We start from the raw sequence: 9,903 nt of genomic DNA on the forward strand, positions 1-9,903 counted from the left end.
ACTTGTAATTATATCACTAAGATATTAACAAAGGAATAGAACTGAAGGTTTCTATATGTATATTTATGCATGCATGTATGCATATAAATTTTCATTTTGAAATAAATGTCTTACATTGAACCTACTATTTTGTAGCCTAATTTATCAACTTTGCAAAACATATTGAATATTTTCCCATGTTATTTGATATTCTTACAACATACTATAAAATTAGTTCATACCATATGATTTCACTCATATGTGGAATTTAAGAAACAAAACAGATGAACATAGGGGAAGGGAAGGAAAAAGAAAATAAGATGAAAATTGAGGGAGGTGAACCCTAAGAGATTCTGAACTCTAGGAAACAAACTGAGGGTTGCTGGAGGGGAGGTGGGTGAGGGGAAGGGATAATCGGGTGATGGGCATTAAGTACGGCACTTGATGTAATGAGCACTGGGTGTTATATGCAACTGACGAATTACTAAATTCTACCTCTGAAACTAATAAAAAAAGTTACTTCATAGCATTCCATAGTACAGATGTAGTACAATTTATTTCACTGATCTATTTTTACATATTTAGACTATCCTTTATTGTTTGTTTCAATTATTCTATTGTAAATAGAGTTGAGAGGAGAATTCTAGTAGATAAAATTTACATATAATCTTAATCTAAAGTTGTAGACATGGAATTGCTAGTTCAAAGAGTCTCTGATACATACTGTGAAATCCACCTATCATTTGGACCTACAGTGTTCAAATGTCTATATTCTTTCACTTTTACCCCAAATAAATAATTAATATTTTAAATTTTTGAGAAAGATAATCTCTTTTTTTTTAAAATTGCATTTGATTTCTGAGGACTTTGAACATTTTTCATGTTTTTTTGGCATTTGATTTCTGATTATGTGAATTGAATGATTATAGCTTTACCTAATTTTCTCTTGGATAAACTGCAACGATCTCTTGAAATTTCTCTCATATATATTTTCTCTATTTGGAATTTATCTTTAATTTCTATGTTAGGATTTTGATGTTCAAACATTTAATTTTATATGTTCAAATCAATGAATCTTATCTTTTTTAGATTCTGTTTTAGAGTTTATGCTGAGAAAGACCTTCAGAAAGCTAATGTAAATATTAACTTACATTTCTTTTCAAATTCAACTACGGCTTCCTATTTACACTTAAATCATCCATATTTGATGTATTTTGGTGTATTGTTTAAGGTGAGACTATAACATTTATCTTCCCTTCAAGTTGCCCCAAAGCTGTTTATTGAATTTGTCTTATATATGCACTGCTGCTGGGAGTCATTCTGTTTCAATTATTTGCCTAAAGTACAATTCTTCAAAGCATGAACAAATAAACATAACAAAACATTTTAATATGAAGAGAGAATATAATAAAACATTGTGAAATAGTATTATAATATGTTTTAATATCTTTTTTTAAGATTTTTTAATTTATTTATTTGACAGAGAAAGACACAGCGAGAGAGGGAACACAAGCAGGGGGAGCAGGAGAGGGAAAAGCAGACTCCCCCAGACTCCAGTTTCATGAATATAGGAAAACCACTTATTTGATATATCAATCCTGAAACTGGCCAACCAATTGTAGTTCTTAATATTGATAGTTTTTCATCTTCCTCTAATAATAATGTTATCTTTTTCTTTCTAATATTTACTTCTTATTTATTTTCCTGGTCTAATTGCATTGGCCAAAATCTCCAAAACTTATTGTGAAACTAAGTTGGGAGTCTCCAGAAAGACTTCAGGAGATCTCAGACTTCCTCCAAAATACATATAATATTATATATTTTTTTGAAGGAAAGAGATTCCATAGTTTTTGTCAGATTCTCAGAAGATTGCATGATCCCCTGAATTTAAGAATCTCTGCTCTAATGTTTTACTTGTAAGTTGGCTATTATTTTTACAGATATTCAAATTATATTGAGAAAGTAGTCTGGGTTATATGAGGCAAAATGAAATCCCAATGGACTTACTACCATGACCTTCCTTGGGTTCTGAGATACCTAGCTCCTCTGACTTCTGTCCATCTTTCAGAATCTTCTTATGCTCCTTTCACATATAATGTCTAGGGGTTTTAGTTTTAGTCATGCTCCTTTCACATATAATGTCTAGAAAGAATAAGGAAAAGCACATCTCTCCCATTTTCCTTGAAACAGAGTTCTCTGATTTTTTTTTTCCCTTTGCAGTTGGACTAAAGTTTTTGTTTGTTTGTGGTTTATAGGGGTCTTTAAAATTAATTTTGTTTTATTTTTATCATTTTCTAGTCCAGTTACTTAACAGAATTTTTCCCTGTCTTCAAATTTTAAAAAAATTTTCACTAATAATAAATGTTTGTGTAAACCTTTTAAAATTTATTTTGTTTTGAACCTAGAGATTCTTTCAGTTAAAAGTCATGCCTTCCTTTAGCTCAGAGATGTTTGTTCTTCCCCTGGTACTTCTTTGAGTATTGTCTCTCTTTTCTTTGTCATGTCATTCTGGAATGCCTATCAAATTTATTTTATTTCCTGTGCTTTACTTCATTATTCTTCTCATTATTTTCCTATTTTTAAAATTTTTCTCAGTAATGTGAGTATAATTTCTCAAACTTGTATTCTAATTCACCAATTCAGTTTTCTTAAGTTTCTAACACAGCCTTTTAATTTGATAATCTTGGTCACCGTCCTCACCCCCACCCCACCCCAGCCACCATGATCTTTTCTGACATAAGACATTCATTTTTATCACTACTTATTCAATACTTAATATCTTATAGGGCTTTTTTTGAGAGTACATATTGAAAACAATTCAATATGTCTTCAGTTTCTTTCAGATTCTTTTTTAAGAAAGGGAACAACTATTCTGATGTCTTGGATTCATGCCATTAATTTGAATTATTATCTTCATACCTCTCAGGTCTTTCTCTATTTACTTATTCTGAAAAGCCCGGGGCTGCATTGTATTAAATGACAGTAGGAATTTCTAATTAAAATCCTCTGTTTGCTGCATCAGTGATCCTTTTATTATTATTGTTTTTTTGAAACTTGTATTTTAGTTGAGCTCAAAGCTGTAGACATTGCTTCATTTAATTTTTAGTGTTTCAGAGAAATCTTAGATTGGTCTGATCATTACCCTTTGTCAAAAATGATTTTCTTTTCCTGAATAGATCTTTTGGAGTTTTAAATACAACCTTGAAATTCAAATTACTCACCATGGCCGGACTAATATTGAGCTTCTCTTCATTAGTTTGTCTACTGCTTAAAAATGGATTATATATGAAATAGAAGGATGAGCATACCATCTGGTCAGCTTGATCCCAGGTATAGAGATTTGATCCCTCCACCAATTCCACCCTATTCCATCCATTCTCAAAGTCAGAGTGATCTTTCTACATGGCATATATAACAATGTCACTCCTGTGCTTCAAATATTCAGGTGGCTCTCTTTATGGAATAAGGTCCAAATTGCTGAGCATAGAATAAAAGTCTGTTGTTGGTTGGGGGTGGGAGGGATGGGGTGGCTGGGTGATAGACATTGGGGAGGGTATGTGCTATGGTGAGCGCTGTGAATTGTGCAAGACTGTTGAATCACAGATCTGTACTTCTGAAACAAATAACGCAACATATTTTAAGAAAAAAGAAAAAGAAGAAGATAGCAGGAGAGGAAGAATGAAGGGGAGTAAGTCAGAGGGGGAGATGAACCATGAGAGATGATGGACTCTGAAAAACAAACTGAGGGTTCTAGAGGGGAGGAGGGTAGGGGGATGGGTTAGCCTGGTGATGGGTATTAAAGAGGGCACATTCTGCATGGAGCACTGGGTGTTATGAACAAACAATGAATCATGGAACACTACATCAAAAACTAATGATGTAATGTATGGTGATTAACATAACAATAAAAAAATTAAAAAAAAAAAAAGTCTGTTGTTGGAATGTATCCAAAACAAGGACCACATGTTTGTTTCTCTTCTACTTTGTTTCAATTCTGGTTTCTACTGCTCTCTTTTTTTTTTTTAAGATTTTTATTTACTTATTTGAGAGAGAGAGTGAGTGAAAGAGAGCACAAACAGGGTAAAGGGCAGAGGAAGAAGCAGACTCCCCCCTGAGCAGGGAGCCCAATGTGAGACTCCATCCCAGGACTCTGGGATCATGACCTGAGTTGAAGGCAGACAGCTAACCGACTGAGCCACCCAGGCGCCCTCTACTGCTCTTAATAAATGTTTTTATTTCTAAGGTTGTATTTTTTTGTACAGTAGTTCCCTAACCATGTCCAATTCTTTTTTTATTTCTTTTCCAATTTCATCTAATAATTCCTCCATTTTAGAATTCAATATTCTAGATTACCAAAATAACAAGAAAAGAAGAGCATATGATAGTAAATTGCAAATTAGAAACAAATAATACAAAATGTAATTTTGCAGAAATTCCTATTTTGATTTTCTTAAGCATTAATGAGTTAGTCTTCAGATCAAGGCAGAGCAGTCCAATGATGGATGGTCCAGGGAAAATATGAGAACTCTGGAATCCAACAAATGTGGTTTGGATTTGAGATTTACCACTTTAATTGCTGTTTTTTAACTTCTCTGGGATCAGTTCCTCACCTATAAAATGCACATATAAAAGGACAAAACACAGGCATGTGTTAACTGTCCTCAATACATGCTAGCTCCTCACTTACCTCCCAAATTTCAGCCAGCAAAAAAAAGATTCATGAAGAGTAGAAAAATTATTAGATGCATTATTCTGCATTATATTATAAATATATTTCTAAAGCTTTGATAAATACACATAGATTTGGGGTTTGTTTAAAGATTTTATTTATTTATTGGTCAGATAGAGAGAAAGAGCACACAAGCAGGGGAGTGACAGGCAGAGTAAGAAGCAAGCAGAGAGAGAAGCAGGCTCCCTGCTGAGCAGGGAGCCCAATGCAGGACTCAATCTCATAACCCTGGGATCATGACCTGAGCCAAAAGCAGATGCTTAACCAACTGAGCCACCCAGGTATCCCAACATGTATGTGTTTCTAATGAAATCATGAACATTGGGCTTGTTTCTCAAAAGGTTAGGTGCTTTCAGGAATATCACTTCTTCCAAAATTTGCCCTTTGCTGGCCCCTTCAGGGACTTAAGGTTCTGATTTGATATAACTTTTCTGTACACCTTAATGCACAAATAGGGAAATATCAAATCCTCCAGAAGCTGGCCCAGGCCCATCTCTGAGTTTAAGCTCTGGCCATTCTTCCTTATGTCTTTGTTCTTAGACAATATAAGGCCCTTCCTCTTCCAACTGAGATATTGACCTTGCCTCTTTTCCTGACGCTAAAAAGGAATCTGAAAACAAATCCAGAGTCTGACTCTTCCCATCAGGAATCTCTCTCCATGATCACAACTGGGATTCATTTCTATATCTATGGCTGGAGGAAACTGGACAAGGGTTGGGGAGTTTATCCTCCTGAGCTTTTCTTCCCTACCTACAGAAATACAGTTATTACTCTTCCTGACATTTCTAATCATCTACCTGGTTACCCTGATGGGAAACAGCCTCATCATTCTAGTTACCTTGGTTGACCCCATGCTGCACAGCCCCATGTATTTCTTTCTCAGGAACTTGTCCTTCTTGGAGATTGGCTTCAACCTAGTCATTGTGCCCAAGATGCTGGGGACCCTGCTGGCCTGGGACACAACCATCTCCTTCCTTGGCTGTGCCACACAGATGTATTTCTCCTTTTTCTTTGGAGGTGCTGAATGCTTCCTCCTGGCCACCATGGCATATGACCGCTATGTAGCCATCTGCAGTCCCTTGCACTACGCAGTCATCATGAACCAAAGGACACGTGCCAAAATGGCTATTGCCTCCTGGTTTCCAGGCTTTCCCATAGCTACTGTGCAGACCACGTGGCTCTTCAGCTTTCCATTCTGTGGCACCAACAAGGTGAATCACTTCTTCTGTGACAGCCCACCTGTGCTGGGGCTGGTCTGTGCAGACACAGCACTGTTTGAGATCTATGCGATTGTTGGAACCATTCTGGTCATCATGATACCCTGCTTACTGATTCTGTGTTCCTATACTCGCATTGCTGCTACCGTCCTTAAGATTCCATCAGCTAAAGGGAAGCATAAAGCCTTCTCTACCTGCTCCTCCCACCTCCTTGTTGTCTCCCTGTTCTCTGTATCTTTAAGCCTCACCTACTTCCGGCCTAAATCCAATAATTCTCCTGAGAGCAAAAAGCTGCTGTCGTTATCCTACACTGTTGTCACTCCCATGTTGAACCCCATCATTTATAGCCTGAGAAATAATGAAATGAAGAATGCTCTTGGTCGGACCTTCCGCAAGGCTTTAGATCTTAGAAATTGCATCCCATAGACATTAGGAAGAGTAAGTGTACTGAATGGGGAGCAGTCAGTTTCCTATTTGGGATCATCTGCCTCTCTTCCCATCTCTGTTGGGATGAAACCCAGCTGCTGAAGCTCAGTGCAGGGAAAAAAAGCGCAGAAGTGGATAAGACCTATTGCTGCCACCTGGAAAACTCCTCTGCTCTTTGTAGGCTTATTTTATTTTTATTGGTATTTCAACAATTCTGTGCCAAGTAATTCCAGATATTCACATTCATGTGTCCACATTGTGAACAGTATAAAACTGCTTATAATCCTAATGTGTGAACACATTTAATAACAGGACAAAATCAGTCAAAATCATCATGTCACTTTCTCTTCCCTTTGGCAGATCTGACTCCATTCACCAGATAGAAAACCCTATGACCCCTCCCAATGCATAACTTTCATCACTGTCTTACTTCAGTTCGCATGTCCTTGAAGCAGTTCTTCTAAACTCACTGGTATGTGTTATGAATATAGGAAAGTGTATTGATAATCCCCATACTTACACCTTTATAATCCCCACAGTCATTTTATTCCTTACTTTATTTTTCCCAGGAAGAATGAGCTGAGCTTCCATGGGCTGTCTCTCTATCCCATATTCAGCTTCTTAAAACTTGTTGAAGTAATATTATAAATTTCTATTATGATTCTGTTTTTTGAAATTTAAATTCAATTAATTAACATATAATGTATTATTAGTTTCAGAGGTAGAGGTCAGCGATTCATCATTCTTATATAATACCTAGTACTCATTACATCACATGCCCTCCTTAATGTCTCGTGATTCTGTTTTCATTGAAGTTTAAAATGGATCTAGCTAACTGCAACATAGCTCTTCTTTAACCACAATATTACTCATTCTTTTTATAATTTCATAGTATTCTGTTTTCTAGATATACCGTGGTTTACTTAACGAATCTTTTACAATTACAAATCATGCTGTAAAAAATAGCTTTATATAAACATTTTCACATTTTTACCAGTATATCTGACAGATGGAAATCTAGAAATTGGGAAAAAGGTAAATAGATGTATCATGTTGTTATATATTGGAAAATTTCCCTCAAAACTATACCATTTTACACTCCCACCAGCAGTTTACAAGGGTTCTTGTTTCCCCACAGCCACATCAATAACATTTGTCATCAAACATTTGGAATTTTGCAATTGCAAAATTTGCACAGATAATAGGCAAAAAATAACTCAAATTTTAATTTGAAGGAAATAAATTTTGAAGAATATGGAAGAAATATTTGAGTAAATTAGAGAAAATGGTGAATTTAATTCAGACTTCTGAATTAATAGTTTAGGTGATTAGCAGCTAGTGATGTTTGATACTCTATTTTCTCTACTTAACAGGTTCTTTCCATCTTTATTTTAGACAGATCCATCTCATCTTTCAAGGTCCCACTGTGATCCCTCAAGCAGCATAACTTATTCTCTCCTACATGCATCTATTCCGATTTTATCAGCAGATAGGTTAAATCTTGGATATACTCTGCTATACTTGTTTTTACATGTTTGTCTTCCCCCAGTGTTCCTGTAACGCTTTGAAAATGAAAGCAGCATAAGTATTTCTGTTTTATATGACATGGGCATTCCTGAAAAACTTATGTTCTGAAAAACTCTACACTGGAAATACTATGGAAAAATGGGGTTAGGGCAGACCACTCAGAATATACGCAACTCTGAAGCCAGGGGTTTAACAGAAACACAGCTGGTGCTTGGAGAGACAACATAGACTTCTCAGACATTCAGTTCAGTGATACTAGAGGTTGCCACAGTAGTTATTTAACATGCATAGTAACAATAGGATGAAAATGTCAATGATGTTTTATTTAGTAGAAGGGTATTTGGTGCTGAGATAATGCAGATGATGTGATGCTCTGAACCAGTGGGGCAGCCCTTATATAGTCATGAGAGTCAATGCCACTTTCCAGGAACCAAAAGCTGCACAAAACAAGAGACGCTCCTCTTTGTGAATGGAGCCTCAAGTACAGGCCTACTTCTAAAATTTTCTTTAGAACAGCTAAAAGATGCCAAGGTCTTATGACATTTACTTCAGTGTTGAAGGTTATCACTTTATCTATTCTGGTTCGCTTTGCCCAATACAAACTTTACATTATAGTGAAATTATTCTCCAATTTTTCAATAGTATATGAAAGATGAATAAATAAATGGGTAATCTGGTTGAGAAGTGGTGGTGACTTGGAATAGAGAATGTAATTTATCAGGTATCAGTAGAAATTAATTCTAAATAATTTTTAGAGGAAGAATTGACAAGATTTGATGGTGGATTGCATGTGAGGAATTACAGTGGTCAAGAGAGAGAATTTGATTCTAGGCCAAGACCAATTCCTGCAGTAGAGTATAGTTGTTCTGAAAGTCTGGAGGAGATCCATGAAAGAAGTATAAAAGAGATTTTTTCCAGAACAGTCAAGCCTTTTCCTTCATATCCCTGTTATGAATCTCCTTTCAACCTTTATAAACAACTTCCCCAAACTTGCAGTAACTGATCTCGCCTTGGGACCAATTGCTTTCATTGGGTTATCCCAGAACCAGATATGGAGCCAAGGACTCAAGTGCAAGTGAGTTATTAAGGAGAAACCATTAAATGAGTGGGGGAAATAGAGTAGGAATGGAGAAGAAGCTAAGCAAAAATATAATTTTGGGTGCAATCCCAGACCCAGCCTAATCCAGCAGGGAATTCCAGAGCATAAATAAAGCTTAGTTTGTTCTGCTTCATGTCATAAGAAGTAGGCTTTTGTACTTCCGTTCCAGTCATCCACTGGTTACTGGCAGACTGGGGGGTAGGGAAGGGTGAGAATTAAAACTCCCAGACACCACTTTCTCCCAGGGCCCTGGGGTATTCTTCTGAAGGGCTCACGTACAAGCTACTAGAGGTAAAGCTTACAGAAGCTGACAAAGGATGCTCAGAACTAGTCAAAATGACCAAGGAGGATTGAAGAGAAACTCCAGCAGTGTCTACTACAGTCTGCCCTTCAGAAGTGCTATACATCATCTGAGTGTTTGGGTCAAGAAAAAACTCCAAAGTCTCTAATCAGAGCATTAAAAAAGGGTCATTGAAAAAAATTACTACTGAAATGCTAAATCTAGAGCTCAGTTCAACACACAGCAACCTCTCCAAGTTCAACATCTACCCAGCAGTGTGAATTCTGATACATATATTTTTTCCAAATTAGTAGTTTGAATCAAACACACAAATCCAAACTCATCTCCCAAGATAGGCATTGGTCATCAGAAACAATGGAGACAAACACATATGTGTGAAATAAATATTTTCTTATTTAATTCATCATTTTCAAGGCATCTTTATTTTTCACAATAGACTCAGACCCACACATCATTATATACGGCAATGATAGTTCCTTTTACCTCATCTTCCACTTTTACAGAGGCCCCTTTGGGATTGCTGGCACTGAGAAAATAGTTTGTGATGATTAATTTATATTTGAAAGGCTTTTGCCTTAGGCGAAGACATGGCTGAAACTTTGGGATTGCTGCTCATAACTTTTTT

The 9,903-nt window shown here is 36.2% G+C and overlaps 1 protein-coding gene across 2 annotated transcripts; it reads left to right on the plus strand.

The window, feature by feature from the left end:
• Positions 1-5,382: 5,382 nt before the first annotated feature.
• LOC113914932 (olfactory receptor 10A2) lies at positions 5,383-8,633 on the plus strand. 2 transcript variants are annotated; one of them, XM_027580555.1, is made up of 2 exons: positions 5,398-6,321; positions 8,610-8,633. In XM_027580555.1, the coding sequence occupies exons 1-2, from the start codon at positions 5,398-5,400 to the stop codon at positions 8,631-8,633; spliced, it is 948 nt and encodes a 315-aa protein (XP_027436356.1). The 2 variants fall into 2 exon arrangements, with proteins under 2 accessions (XP_027436357.1, XP_027436356.1); XM_027580556.1 differs by lacking the exon at positions 8,610-8,633 and having other exon boundaries at positions 5,383-6,351.
• Positions 8,634-9,903: the final 1,270 nt, after the last annotated feature.

Source organism: Zalophus californianus, chromosome 11 (genome assembly GCF_009762305.2).
Source record: "Zalophus californianus isolate mZalCal1 chromosome 11, mZalCal1.pri.v2, whole genome shotgun sequence".
NCBI lineage: Eukaryota > Metazoa > Chordata > Mammalia > Carnivora > Otariidae > Zalophus > Zalophus californianus.

Coding starts and splice junctions, on each gene's coding strand:
- LOC113914932 (XM_027580556.1), top strand. CDS start 5,398: ATGGCTGGAGGAAACTGGACAAGGGTTGGGGAGTTTATCCTCCTGAGC.